A 15,593-nucleotide genomic window follows, 5' to 3' on the forward strand; every position below is an offset into this window, starting at 1 on the left:
GGCTGGGTGATACCTCTTAGGCTGTGGAGTCCTTAACAAGCATAAAGTACCAAAAAGTCCTCTGGGATGTGATGTTACGAGCCTTCTGAGTACTTTTTTCACCTTTGTGATGGAAAGCTTCTGGGCCCACTCTGAAGTAGGTCCTCTGGAGGCAATCAGTGCTGCTGAGAGTTCAAGAGTGTGCAGTATCTCTGACACACCAAAGACAGCAAACCTCAATTCCCCCTCTCTTTAAGTGGCTCTTACAATTATGTTCTGCCTTGCCTTTGAAAATGTTCTATGAGCCTTGGGCAGTGCAATCGTTGTCCAGTTAGGGTCAAGCATGATGCTGTTTATTCTCAGTACTTTCTCCATTCATGGGTTTCGGTAATAATGTGTTAACTACCACTCATTAAAAAAGAAAAACAAAAAGAAACATTTATGACCAAAGTTGAGAGCATTATTAATGTATGAGCCTAATCATAAATATTTAGAAGACAATTTGAAAGGCACATCATGTTCATTTGCCAAAACAGTCAGGACCTACCCCACTAAGAGCTACATCCTCTTCAGTTATGGCTTTTTACCAGACTTATAGTACTACAAACAAATTCCCTTCTCTGAAGTGGACTTCAAATGCAAACAAAAAAAAAGGGGGTTGTTTATCCTCCAAAGAATCAAATTGCTAATGCACCAATGGGCACATGGTGCCTGGCAGGTCATTATTGTCACATAAAGAGTTTACAGCTGAATATGACTGTGATGACATTTCCCATCCAGCAGCCTGCACAGCATCTTCTAAAACTGTGAAAGCTAGCCTTCAGGGAGGAATCTTCCAGCTGAGTTCCCACTTGGTTTCTTTATGTTATGCAACCAACACATATTATGTTATCAGTATTAAGGTATTACCATCTAATTCTTGAAAGTAACCAAGACTTTTTTAGGCAGAGATTGCTCATTTGTTTCCTGACTACACAGACCCAAATAATCACAGAAAAACTATATTAATTATAACACTGTTTGGCCTATTTGCTTAGGCTTCTTACTAACTGAATCAACCCATTTCTATTAATCTATGTATTGTCATGAGATTGTGGTTGACTGGTAAGAGTCCAGTGTCTGTCTTCTTTAGCAGCTACAAGGCATCTCTCTAACTCTGCCTACTTTCTCTCTATATCTCTGTTTGGATTTCCCACCTGGCTTTATTCTAATAAGGCATTGACCAAATAATGTTCTTAAATAACCAATAATAAGAAAACATATTCATAACATACAGAGGGTAATCCCACATCATCTATGTTTCCTGGAAGAAGCATTATTCATCCATTCAAGAAAACTCCATTCAATTCCTTTTTTATTTTTATTTTTAATAAGTTTACCAAATAAACATTTTCTGTATAGTTTTCACATCCACACTTATTTGTGTTGACCCTCCTTTCTTCCTGTGTTCCTCACATTCCTCACTCTATTTTTTCACTTAACCTTTTCCAGCCCATTTTTTTTCCCCTGGAGTTTTTTTCTACTCTCCTGGGCCTCTTCATAGTTTCCTTGCTTCTGTACACACTCTTGTATAAATAAATGTATAGAAATCAGAAACTAGGATCCACATATGAGAGAGAACACAGGCGTTTGTGTTTCAGAAACCTGGGTTATATCACTTAATAAGTATTCCAGTTCTGTGATTTTATAATATCATTTTCCTTTAAAGATGAAGAAAATTCAATTGTATACATATGCCCTATTTTTGTTATCTGATTACCAATTGATGGACATCTAGTTTGATTTGCTTGCAGAAAACATGATATATAATTGTCTCTGTATCTGAGACCAAGAACAGCATAGTTGAGTTATTTGGTGGTTCTAGCTTTAATGTTTTGAGAACTATCCACAAAATTTCCATGGTGGTCACAGCAGTTTAATCTCTAACCAACAGTGAAAAAGCATTCCCCTTCTTCCACATTGTCACCAGCTTTTGTTGTCATTTACTTTCCTGATGATGGCCATTCTGATTACAGTGAAGTAGATTCTTTAAATGATTTTAATTCACATTTCTTTAATGACAATTTAAAAAAAATATGATTGGGCATTTAGATTTCTTCTTTTAAGGACTATTCAGTTTCTTAGCCTATATTTTATAGAGATGTTTTCTATTTAGTTTTGTATATTATGAATATTAGTATTCTATCAGGTTTATATCTGTAAAACATTTTCTTCTCTTTGACTTCTTAACATTGATGATCTTCAGTTTTCATTTCCTATATGTGTTAAATTTTTCTTCTGAGTTCTACTCATGGATGAGTTTTATGTTTGAACATGTCTTCAACATTCTCACTTGTAGAACTTACAAGTTACACTTTCAAAAATTATTGGGCTAACATTCAACACTCCATATATAAACTAAGGAATGGGTTTCTAGGATTTAATCAGTGTGTTAATATGATCACTAGTAGTAATGCATGACAGCTTAGAGGATGAAAAAATAAAAACGGACATGTGCTTGTGTGTGTGTGTGTATGTGTGTGTGTATGAGAGAGAGAGAGACAGAGAGACAGAGAGAGGAGGAAGAAAACTTTTATATTTATATCAATATTAGAATATTCTATGTAGCCTCACTTTTTGTTGAAAGCATTTCATAAAGAGCCACATGAAGAAATTTATGAGAAAAAAATCTCATGTTTGTAGCTAAGAGTACAAACGATTTATAAAAAATAATTACTAGCTTTTAAAAATACCAGTGACAGGTGTCGGTCTACAATTTGGCACACATGTATTTATTGTCTTGAATCAAGTAGAAAAAGAATTAAAATAAAAGGTTTATGAAAAGTATTCAAAATTATCTCCAAGTAATATTATCATAGAATTTTAAAAGCTCAAATTTCTAGCTTAGACATAAAACAGCATTTTGCAATTCTGTTTGATATTAACATATGGCAGGTGAAACTGTCAAGAGAGAGGGGGACCATAATAGAGTAAATAGCTAAATTCACGATATAAATGTGCCATGTAAAGTAGGCCCGAAGCCTGTTTTCAAACAATAGAGACTCAAAGTCTTTTTTAATGTAGCCAAATGCAAAACAGGAACCACCTAGGAATTTAGTTCCTCTTGAAAAGTCAACTTTCTCCTCCTGGATTTTTCTACTTTTTGGCAGCTCCTTGGAATTTGGCAGAATTGAATGTAGTAATTTCTTTATACTGAAAAGTCATTTACTATGCTTCAAAAGTATGGGAAATCTTAGCATGACATGAAAAGATTTGATTAAAAATGCAGAGCATAAAATTGTACATAAAGCTAAACATTGCATTCCTGTCTTAGGAACTAGGAAATATGATGCCTGTCTTGATTGAGCATCATACAGTAATTTTTTTTATAAAAATGTTATTTTTCATATTAGTTTAACAAATAATCTGTTGCCCCCCAAATTTTAATTGAACATAGAATTTGATTTAGACAATATCTAAATTTTTCTGGGAAAGAGGTACTATTTTCTGCGGCAAATATTCTACATACGTACACTTACACTGTAGCTCATTTTCTCCTCCCTATCATCCCATATGATAAACATTTCACAGCTGCTAAGCATGCCCTCAGTTGGGCTGTGGTCCCAATTCTGGAGTGCAACTCTTCTGTCTGTATTTTATGTTCTTAGTCAACTTTCTACTTTTAGTAATCTTGGGCTTGCATTTGTAAGGTATTATTTGATTTTGGTGCATCGAAAAATCTCTTGACCTTATTAAATTGATCAGTTAATAAACCATAAAATCATTATCATGCAGTTATACTTGGCTTTGTATAGTAGAGTATCTTTTTAGGTCACTCTTTTTTTTTAACTTTATTTATTTTTATTTTATTTGCATTGGTGTTTTGCCTGCATGTATGTGTGAAGATGCCAGATCTTCTGAGATGAGTTACAGACAGGTTGTGAGCTGCCTTGTGGGTGCTGGGATTTGAACTTGGGTCCTTTGGAAAAATAGTCAGTGCTCTTCCACAGAATTACATGCAATTGTTGGGCATTTGGATTTGAATGAGTCGGTTACTAAAGTTACAAGAAACAAAAATAAAAGAATAAATAACAAGTATCAGAAAAAAAAAAAGGAATGAGTGAGACATCATTCAGTCAAGTGCTCACAACAGGTTCCAGAAACGAATAAATTAACCTACAAGAGGGAAAACCAAAGGTAATATCATCAAATTGTGGGGTTGTAAAATGAGGAGCCTGATCATTGGGGTTTCAGTCCCGCCCGGTACCCCACAGCTGGCAAGCCCCAAAGAAAATTACACAGAGAGTCTGCATTAATTATAAACTGATTGGCCCATTAGCTCAGTCTTCTTAATAGCTCTTGTAGCTAATATTAACCCATTGTTCTTATCTATGTTAGCTACGTGGCTGGGTACCTTTCAGCTGGACAGGTCTTGGTGGTCTGGGCTGGAATGGGAGGAATGGGCTTCCTCCTTTCCAGCATTTTCCTGTTCTCATCTCCACACCTCTACTTCCTGTCTGGTTTACCCACCTATACTTCCTGTCTGACCAATCATTGTTTATTTAAAACATGATTGACAGAATACAGACAATTCTCCCGTACCATGGGGTTGTAGGTGTCCAAAAGAAATTGACTGGGAAAATCAACTGGAGTTCCAGGTTGAGAGAAACCATAGGTGGAGAAATGTCCCCTCAAGTGAGACTTGAAACGTGAAAACATCAACAAAGCAAAACAAATAGCATCAAATAGTGACTCTCAAATTGGGTGCTTATTTTATTATTCAAGCAAAAACTGACTGGAAAAGTCAAGGCAGGCAGTTGAGAAAATTCCAAGCAGGCAGCGTTCCCCAAATTCTTCATAGATAGACTTCTGCTTTCCTTTTCACTGTAGGCATTTTTAAATTATAGGATAAATGGTAATCTTGTTTGGAAAGAGCCTACCTTCTAGCTCTTCTCAAGGGCATAGTGTTTTTAATTTAGCTCTTTGCTGTCTTCCTTTTCTTGTTTTAAGAGCTTAAGGGGCCAAGGAGGGAGCTTTACAGGAGAAAGTGAGGGCTTCTATGATCCCAGAATCTGCTTTCACAAAGCTTGGAGGACACATGATGATTTACTAATTAAATGTATATAACACTGCTCCCTTAAAATCATGCTGTCTTCCTCATTTGGTGCATTTGTAAATGGATTATTATTAAGTAAAAGGTTCCTTGTATGCATTTCCATCCCTATTTGAATACTAAGAGGTGATGCGAATGACTGACTGCCAGAGTGCCTCCATTGTAATCCAACAGCGCCTGCCTTTGAGCAATCATGACATTTGTCTGTAGAGAATTAAATGACGTCATACATTTTTTTCACCAATTAATATTTTTAATACATTGAAAGTAGACCATATGAGGGAAGGGAGAAGAGAAAAATGTAGAGCTCAATAAAAAAGATGTGAAGAATAAAAAAAAAAAGGCCTTATGATAGGGTATCACTAACTCACTGGTATTTGTTCAACTGGTTTTTATTTTTATGCACTTATAGGTCTTAAAAGTTACTTCAAAGTCTTGACATTAAAAAAAGTCTTGACATTATTTTTTAGGTTCATAAATATGAATAATAATGTTTTCAGGGCTCAGGTAATTGAAATTCTAGTCACACCCCTTTCATTATGTTGTCACATACCAACAAATATATTTTATACAGCTATAAAAAAGAATCAACTCTTAAAATAATTAAAAGTAACATGAATAAGTAGAATGTATATATTTTATGTAGTTTAAGAGTTTCAAATTAATAATTTATATTAGTATATAAAATAAGCAGATTGTCCTTAGGTTTCTTTTTTTCCCTAATATTTATTTTTTCATGTTCTGTCTGCATGTATGCCTGCCGGCCAGAAGAGGGCACCAGATCTCATTACAGATGGTTGGGAGGCACCATGTAGTTCTGGGAATTGAAATCAGGACCTCAGGAAGAACAGTCAGTGCTCTTAACCTCTGAGCCAGATGTCCAGCACTCAGATCTCTAGCACTCAGCCTTAGGTTTCTTATATGAAACTATATACCATAGTTTTCTAAACGTTTGTTATTCTTAAGTTCAAAACTCGTGTGTGTATAACTTCAAATTTACAAAGAATTGTATTTAGCTAAAAGTATGGTTGTCTGTTGTCATATAAATGCTAAACTTGTGAATGAATGAGCTAAAAAATATGAATGAGTCAGTATCTTTATTCTTTACATTCCCTTTTGTATCATTTTTTTCTCATAGCACTTTATCTTATCTTTCTGGATTACATATTCTTTCACAGCAGCTTTTCAGATTATTAAAGTGAAATGCTTTCTTTTGTAAGTGTGAAATTACTTTTGGATAACATCACATGTGCATCTTTAAAATTTAAATCACAATAGTTACACTTAGGTGTTAGGTTAAGGTTGAAAGTTACAGTCATTGGTGTATAGATGCATAAATTAAATAGTACTAGATTAAAATTTTAAATATAATTATTGGATGTTGTATATACATTCTGAGGGAAACAAAAAAAAGCAAGCAAACAAAACAAAACACTGTTTTATTGGGCCCATAATCTAGTGCAGGAAAAAATTATTCAAATGATTAAGAAGGTAAAAAAGGGCAAGTATAATGTTCCACATTAGTCCGTGTGCTCTGCTGTTTTGATGTAGAATTAACGATGCAGGGATAATCAAAGAGCCACCAGGGACCTAATGAAGGAGAAGCTGAAAATTAGTCACCAAGTTAGAGAAAAAATTTCAGATAGAATGAGTATATGTTATTGATTCTTTCAAAGCACTGAAAGAAACTTGTTTAATAAAGCAACTCCCTCATTCTATTTTCTCATAAATTCCAATTTACATTTGGTCTCTATGTGTTTGCCAATCCTTGAAACATCATATAAATCAAATGCTAAAATATTTGTCTTTATTGTATTCCATCCTTGTGATTTCTATACCTGGTTAAATATGCTTTATAATAAAATTCTACTAGCAACTGCAGAGATATTTGTCAATTGAGTTCTCTGGTTTATTATTTGGTTCTGTTATGAACAAGATACAATTAAGAGCTTTGCTGTCATTTTGCAGTTACATTTGTTGCACTTTAATCTGTTCATTGTTATAAATGATTAATTTCATTTCAGCTTCTTGTTCTGGACGGAATGGGGACAGATGCCCTGCATTGGGAAGGCTCACCTAGATGGCTCTGAGAAGGTCATGATTGTAAGCATGGGAATAGCATGGCCCAATGGCATCTCCATTGACTATGAGGTCTGTTGGATTGCTTTTAAGATTCTAACATGTGTTCATGTCCAGCTTGCAGTGCTCTCCTTTTAATATTCCCTAATTTTCTTAATAAATAATCAAAACCGCTTGTACTATTGCTTTCAAATCACTGTGTAGGAAAATAAATTGTACTGGTGTGATGCTCGCACAGACAAGATAGAAAGAATTGACCTTGACACTGGCGGGAACCGTGAGGTGGTGCTGTCTGGGAGCAGCGTGGATCTGTTTTCAGTCGCAGTCTTTGGGGCTTACATCTACTGGTCTGACAGGTAATTTATTTTTTTCATAAGTATTTGAGCCTCGAAATGTTATTTCAGTGCCATTTCTTTGCCCTTGTAGGATTAACCACCCCTTAGCAAGGTTACAGAAAGAATTTCACAAAACCATGTAATTTTTACACAAGAGGCCAGCAAGGGTCTCTAGCAATTCTGTGGTCAAGCATTTCAGCACCACACACTAAAACTAGTCTATTTTTCTTCTGCTTGAGCTATCTCTTCTCTTCAGTTTTACCCAGCTTGATTTTAATTAGTACGTTCAACTTTTGGCAGAGCACACGCCAATGGGTCGGTCAGAAGGGGCCACAAGAATGATGCCACGGAAGCAGTAACCATGAGAACCGGACTTGGAGTCAACCTAAAGGAGATCAAAATTTTTAATCGAGTAAGAGAGAAAGGTCAGCACAGTTAATGAAATATACAATCAATGTGTTTTGTATCAGCTTCGTTTATTTTTAAATATTAATTTGTATTATGTTCAAAGCCTCAAAATTCCTTTTAATGATTTTCTTTTATAAAAATCATAGAGAAGATAAAGGAAATAAAGATACAATAGTCTATATACATTTATATTCTTTTTTCATACACATCTATGAGACAAGACTTGAGAATGGGTTTGTACTAATAAATATGTTTTTAAAACCTTGCTAAATATATAATGACAAAAGTACAAAGCACAACTAGGATGTTAGAGAGGCAACTGAATTTTTTTGTTTTGGATTATCTTTTAGGATAAAAGTTGTTATGACTCTGTAAACAGTTGTCTTAAATGTGTATTTCTGAATCCTTGCTTCTTTGAAAATGGTTTTGTTTATTTTTAAAATCTTTTTATTCAATTTCTGTATATGAACGAACTTTAATAATTTTGAAGATAGCAATAATGGCTTAGTAGCATAGAGTCTGCCTTACAAAGAAACATCAAGAGCATACTTGATCTTTTAAAATTAGAGACATTTATGCCTCACGTATAAGAGATGAAGAATTACAAAGCCATTCCATTTGAGATTTCCTCTGTGCTTCACAGGTACTTCTAAGAGCATCACATGATTTCTCAGTGACTTCAGGTTGTGTTTTGAATTAACATGCTACATGTTCCAAAGATCGTTAATTATAAAACCTATCCTTTTAAAACAATGCATTCAACTACCTTTTTAAAAAAAATATTCATTTTACATATCAACTATACTTTCCCTTCCCTCCATTTTTTACCCTCCCTCTTCTCCTTCAGGTCCCCCATCCCCCCTCCACCACCACTCATCCACTCCACAGAGGTGGTAAGGCTTCCCATAGGGAGTTAACAAAGACTGCCACAATTAAAATGAGGCTGGACCAAGCTCCTCCTCCCTGCACCAAGACTGAGCAAGGTATCCCACCACAGGGAATGAGCTCATGAAAGCCAGTTCATACACAAAGGATAAGGCCTGGTCCCAATGCCAGGAGCCCCACAAACAGACCAAGCCACACAACTGTCACCCACATGGAGAGGGCCTAGTTTGGTCCCATGAAGCTCACCAGCTGTCAGTCTAGAGTCCGTTAGTTTTTATTAATTCCGGTCAGCTATTTCTGTGGGTTTCCCCCCTTGCTCATATGATTTCTTCTCTTTCTTTTTGACTGGCCTCTGGGAGCTTGGCCCAGTGCTTGGCTGTGGATCTCTTCATTTGCTTCCATCAGCTACTGCATGAAGGTTCTATATGATGATTAATGTAGTCACCAATCTGATTACAGGGCAAGGACAGTTCAGGCATAGCTGTACCATAGACAAAGATGGTTTCAGTAAGAAGTAAGGAGTCCCTAAATTTGTACAGGGCCTAGGCTTTTTTCTGTGCAATCTTTGGGTTGTGGTACTATACACTTCCTTTCTGAGGAGAACTGCATGCGCTGTTCCTTTTTGGGCAGCCCAGTGTGTAGGAGGAGGGCCTCTTGTTGCTCCCTGAATGCTCAGAGTCCCCAAATAATCACACAAAAACTATATTATTTAAATCACTGATTTGTCCGTTAGCTCTAGCTTCTTATTGGCTAAAGCTTATATATTAATTTAACCCATCTACATTAATCTGTGTATGACCAAGTGGCAGTGGTGGCTTACTGGCAAAGTCTGTCTCTGGTGGAGGCTGCATGGCTTCTCTCCAGCCCCACTTTTCTTTCTCCCAGCATTCACTTTAGTTTTCTCCTGCCTAGTTCCTTCTGCTTTGCTCTGTTATGGGCTCAAAGAAGTCCTTTTTTAGCCATTGGTATTTTCAGCATACAGAGGGGAATCCAACATGTGTGTGGGCAGGTTTCAAGAGATGGTACTGCAAATGCCTCAGCTGGGGGGGGGGGGGCTTTGTAGGTGTGGTGCCTTAATAGGTCACACTCTAAATTTATGTCCTAGGCTAGTTTTCTACCTTGTAGAACACACTCTAACTTTCTGATTCAATTTTCTCCTTTCATGGGTCAATTCCCACTTGTTCTGTCCTGTGACCAGTTCTGGGTTTTCAGAGTCAGCTCTGAAGACAAATTTCTTTGTTTCTAGATCTACCTAATTGCTGACTCTACAAGGAGGGACCTTCTAAAAGTCAAAAAGTGGCTTTCTACTTCTGTTGTAGAATGCTGGGGGAGTTTTCCCAGCATTCTCATCTCCTCTGCCAAGCCTCTGGAAGTTTTTGGGTCACCTCTTTCTCCTCCCCTTTTTCCATCTTCTTTGTATTATTTATCACTGAGAATATAGGGCAGATTTTCTGAGGCTCCAACTTTCTCACAAATAGCAGTTCTGTTCTTCTGTACTTGTTACTTCCCTTAGTCCTGGGAGGAAAACACTTTTGAGCTTTTCCAGGAGCCACACAAAACCTTTAGCATATTTCATGAAGACTAAAAGGGTTTGGCCACTACTACAGGATAGCATATGGAGATTCCTCGTGAAATTAAAAATGGCACTATATGATCCAACTATACCATGGCTAGGTATTTACTCAAAACATTCTCAAGCGGCATACAACAGGATATGTGAATATGTATGTTTAATATGGCCTTCTCACAATAGCCAAGTTCTAGAATCAGCAGTCTAGACACTTAGTAATAGAAGGATGGATAAAGAATATGTGGTGTAAGCTAAATCTCTTGCCTTAGTCAGTCAAATCTTCACGCTTTTCTTTGGCTTTGAAATATATATTTCAAGTTGAAATTTAAGAAACTAAAACCTTTGATTTAAAAAATTTATCATTGTTTTGTATTTATTTTTTATTGGCATATCTTTAAAAATATAGTTATACTTGTTGTAATATTTCAATTAGAGATAGGATAAAACTTTTCAAACATAAGGCAAAAAAAAATGATTGTTTGTTTGGGTGTTTTCTCTTTCTCAGGGACCAATGTCTGTGCCAAAGAAAATGGTGGCTGTAAGCAACTCTGTCTTTATCGAGGAAATTCCAGGAGAACCTGTGCCTGTGCCCATGGCTATTTGGCTGAGGATGGAGTTACTTGTCTAAGGCATGAGGGCTATTTACTATATTCAGGAAGGACAATATTGAAAAGTATACATCTTTCTGATGAAACAAATCTAAATTCCCCAGTAAGGCCTTATGAGAACCCACAATATTTCAAGAATATCATAGCTCTGGCTTTTGACTACAATCAAAAAAGAGAAGGTACCAATCGGATCTTTTACAGTGATGCACACTTCGGGAATATCCAGCTGATTAAAGATAACTGGGAAGATAGACAAGTCATAGTCGAAAGTAAGTACAAACTTTTAAGTTCCTTGTGTGTCATTTGAGGTTAGAGAAAACAAACAGTGGGATGTGCATGGTGCAATTTCACTCCTCAGAATTCATGCTCAGGAATGGTGAGGATTCTATCGTCCATCAATCCACCCGTGTCAAAGCAGCCGGTACCCACATGTACTGTAAACAGTAGTGTTCATCATATCTGCAGTGTTTTATCATTATGTTTGCTGCTTAAGAGTCTTGTGATACTGGTAATATGTCAGTACATAATCATTTTAATTGATCTCCTTCAAGTGAGGGTCAAATGGTAACATTAAAGTAGCTCTAATGATTTTCAGTTAATCATAGTTTCGGAAAAATTATCTAACATTAGCGTGTGGATATTGCTTGAAGAGGGGATGTGAAAGAAACGATTTGAGCGTCAAGATTCATTTTAGTAGTAAGAGAGCTTTTCTGGCAAGCACAAGGTTCTAAGTTGTAAAACAAATAAAAAGCACGGGAAAAAAACCTTTTGTAATCATCCAAATTTCATGTTTCATTCAATGTGAGCCATCCACACAATGTACAGAAACTTCATTCCTGTCATCCGATATTCATGAATACCCACATCTTCACATACATTCTCTGCTATGACTTAGCAATTTCTGTTTATTCCCTGTTACTTTTTTTGTGCTATACTGAATCAATCTTTGTTTCCATATTTTTAAATTGCAATATTATATATACATGTATAACGACTTTTTAAGTAATATAGGTTTAAACATGAAATGTCTACTTCACCAAAGTCAATGTCATCTCACTGGAGTTGAGAACACCATGTTCTATAGCTCTTTATGTAAACCTATGTATCATCATCCTTTACTATAGAAGAGTTTTTGTTTTTTTTTGGCAGGGGGGTGGGGTTTTTTGGGGGGTGGGTGTTGAGACAGGGTTTCTCTCTAGCTTTGGAGCCTTTCCTGGAACTAGCTCTTGTAGACCAGGTTGGCCTCAAACTCACAAAGATCCACCTGCCTCTGCCTCCCGAGTACTGGGATTAAAGACGTGTGCCACCACCACCAGGGTTAGAAGAGAATTATTTATCAATGTGTTAGACACCTAGCCGACCATGGTGACACATTTCAAACATTTATTTCAGTCCACAAATGAATCTTGTTTTTTGGCAAGCATACACTTAATTTTGCACCCAGTGTACACTGTTTTATTTATCTAATATTGATAAATGAATTATGTATCTCATAAATATATTAAATATTACAATTCATATTTGTTTGGATAAATGTGCTCATTCATATCTGTAAATATTTGTGTAATATAGAAACCTGGAAGAAAATTTAAGCAGAAAACTGAAACCAAATCACCAAGCCAGTAACTGTGTTTTTTATTTCTTACAGGTGGTTGAACATAAATGTTCAATTAATTTATGTCTTAATCCATTGTCTATGAGAAGAATTATTATCACAAAGCTTTCCAATAATCATTTTACAATTTATAAATTTATAAAGCTTCTTTATATTCATACACATTTGCTTGACAATAATTAACATTTAGTATCTATGCCAGGTGGTGGTGGAGCATGCCTTTACCCAGCACTTGGGAGGCAGAGGCAGGCAGGTCGTTGTGAGATCGAGGCCAGCCTGGTCTTCTAAAGCTAGTATCCAGGACAGGTTCCAAAGCTACAGAGAAACCTTGTCTCAGAAACAAAACAAAGAAAGAAAGGAAGGAAGGAAGGAAGGAAGGAAGGAAGGAAGGAAGGAAGGAAGGAAGGAAGGAAGGAAGAAAAAAGAAAAAAGTTACTATAATTATTAAAAATTTCATACTAATTTGTATATTTATGGTGGAGGCCAATTTAACTTCTCTTTCTCTGTCTCTATCTGTCTGTCTATCTGTCTCTCTCTTGTGTGTGTGTATGTATGTGTATGTGTGTGTGTATGTAACAACTATGTAACTATACTAATCATAGAATTCATTCATATTTGATATTAATTGATTCTTTGGGTATATCTATATGAGGCTTACATTTATATTACTTTTCAGTTTGACATTTTTCACTCTGATAGAGTTCATCATTGCAAGTGATCGTATTGAACACAGCATACTAATTAATTTATTTGTGAGGTACAGTTTAGGTGCTCTGGTGGTAAAGGATGAATATCTCTTCAGATAACTTTAGAAGCTATAGTTTAATGAAGAAAACGGCAAGCAAACAAACCAGGTAATACAGTAGATCTAAAATATACCTGAAGCCTTTAGAGAATAAAAAAGAGACCTGGTGAAGAATCTCATGAAAGTTTTAAAAGGTGGTGCTGTGCAGAACTGAGTTAAGAACATTGCCTGGGTAGATAGCAAACATCAGGTGAGTGGGTCAGGTGGTGGGAAACAGGTGAGATGCATGACTCTAGGCCTGTGCTTCTCCAAGTGTGAATCCCTGGGGTTCCCAAGTGTACTACTGTGAGCAAAAAACAATACCATTCTCAAATACATAAGTGTTCTAATATCGGTCTTTTTCATAGAGCTGACCTTTGCTTTGAGGTTATAAAGGCACCAGCTGTAATTGCACCTTCATTTCCACTAACACAGTGTATCCTGCTACACTGGGGGTCACTGTACCTTTCACTTCAATTTATATGGAGGAAAAACAGCTAGGTTTCTTTAGCAAAAATTTTTAAGAAAGGGTAATATTAGGTTTAGTTTATTTGTTTTTTATCCAATCTTGATCCTTCAATACAGATCTATTCAGCATTTCGTGTGATGAAAGAGACAATATACATAAGGAATGTAGGTTGTCTTCTGAAGGAAGATAGGCATTTGATTGATTGCATCAGCTGGCACTTTCCCCAAGAAGTACCACATTCCCTCCCAAAGAAGAATAGCATGGCAGTAATGATACACACCTGGGTGCATGGCAGATTATTTCACTACGATGTTTGCTGCAAATAATAGTTTTAAAATTAAGTTAAATAAGTTATTTATTAAAAAAAAACACTAATTCATAACAGTAACTTGACAGGTTCCCAACTCTTTTGAGGCTTTTCCGGTGAGGTTTGTAATTTCTAAGGTCTGTGAGTTTATAGCACAGCCTAACAGAATTGTCAACCTTGGAAGAAATGTGTAAGCAGAGAAGCAATGTTTTTGCAAATGAAAGGGATAAGTGATCCGTTCAAAGCAGGAGAAAGGCAAATGCATTTTAGTGTAATTTGTTGTGAAAAATTCAACACCATGATTTCAGAGTCTATACCACATTTACCCACAGCTATCCTTGTTCTGTGCTGCCTAGTAAGAATGTATCCACAGTCACCTAAAAGCTTTATATTACTCCTTTCCTTCCCACCACACAATTGCCCGTCTGAGAGACACAAATGATAAAACTATAATACAGACATAATGAAAGAAGTGTTGATTGTTGCAGATTATTGAATCTACTTTAATCCAAAAAATTGTAAAAAAGATTTACATTGGTGTGGATCTTAGTTTATTGCTATAAGTTTAATGTTAACTGTTATACTGTATGTATATTTCTACTTCCGTTTAAGATATTTTATACAGATCAATTAAAATTTTAATATATAATTAAAAAAATATAGAAATACAAAAATAAAGTATTTACCTATAATAGCCAAACTTATAGTCATATTAATTAGGTTTCCTAAGTATAAAATGATATATTTCACATAGATAGGTATTTATCAAATATTTCAAAGACCTACAAAATATGGAATTTAAAATATTTTAATTAACTTAGACTTTTCCTGACAGTGAGTCATCAGAAATCAGAAATGCTTTGGGATGCTTCTTTACATTTTAAATATATATTGTTCACATTGGTTAATAATAAAAGATATTTGACCAACAGCTGTATAGTATAAGGTTAGGCAAAACAATAAATCTGAGGACTTCAATGGGGGGAGGGGGCAAAGTCCAGAGAGATGTGAGCAGTCACCCAAGAAACAACATGCCAACAGACAAGTAAAATTCACAGTCACATGGCAATAAATAGATTAATAGAAATGGGTTAATTTAGATGTAAAAGCTAGTTAGTAATAAACCTGATCTATAGGAGAAATAGTTTGTAATTAATATAAGTTTTGTTTGATTATTTGGAACTGTGTGTCCAGGACATGGAAGAGCCACCTCTGTTTATATCATTTGTTTCTCGTTAGTTTGTAAAAAAAAGATTGGCCAGTGTGGGTCTCTGTCTCTATCTCCATCCATCACCAGATGAAGGTTCTATGGTGATATGAAAGATATTCGTCAGTATTGCTATAGGATAGGGTCAGTTCAGGTTCCCTATCCTCAGCTTCCCAAGGGACTAACTGGGGACATCGCCTTGGGCTCCTGGGAGCCACTCAAGGTTCAAGTCTCTTGCCAACACTAAGGTGGCTC

General features: G+C 35.9%; 1 protein-coding gene across 1 annotated transcript in view; it reads left to right on the forward strand.

The window, feature by feature from the left end:
* The window catches only part of Lrp1b (LDL receptor related protein 1B), a 1,445,827-nt gene that overhangs the window by 983,691 nt on the left and 446,543 nt on the right, over positions 1-15,593 (forward strand). Inside the window, 4 exon segments of the mRNA XM_050139953.1 lie at positions 7,096-7,222; positions 7,355-7,506; positions 7,786-7,910; positions 10,854-11,225. Coding sequence (XP_049995910.1) covers positions 7,096-7,222; positions 7,355-7,506; positions 7,786-7,910; positions 10,854-11,225 — 776 coding nt within the window.

The sequence above is a fragment of the Alexandromys fortis genome, unplaced genomic scaffold, assembly GCF_014885135.2.
Source record: "Alexandromys fortis isolate MF-2015 unplaced genomic scaffold, M_Fortis_MF-2015_v1.1 scaffold_33, whole genome shotgun sequence".
NCBI lineage: Eukaryota > Metazoa > Chordata > Mammalia > Rodentia > Cricetidae > Alexandromys > Alexandromys fortis.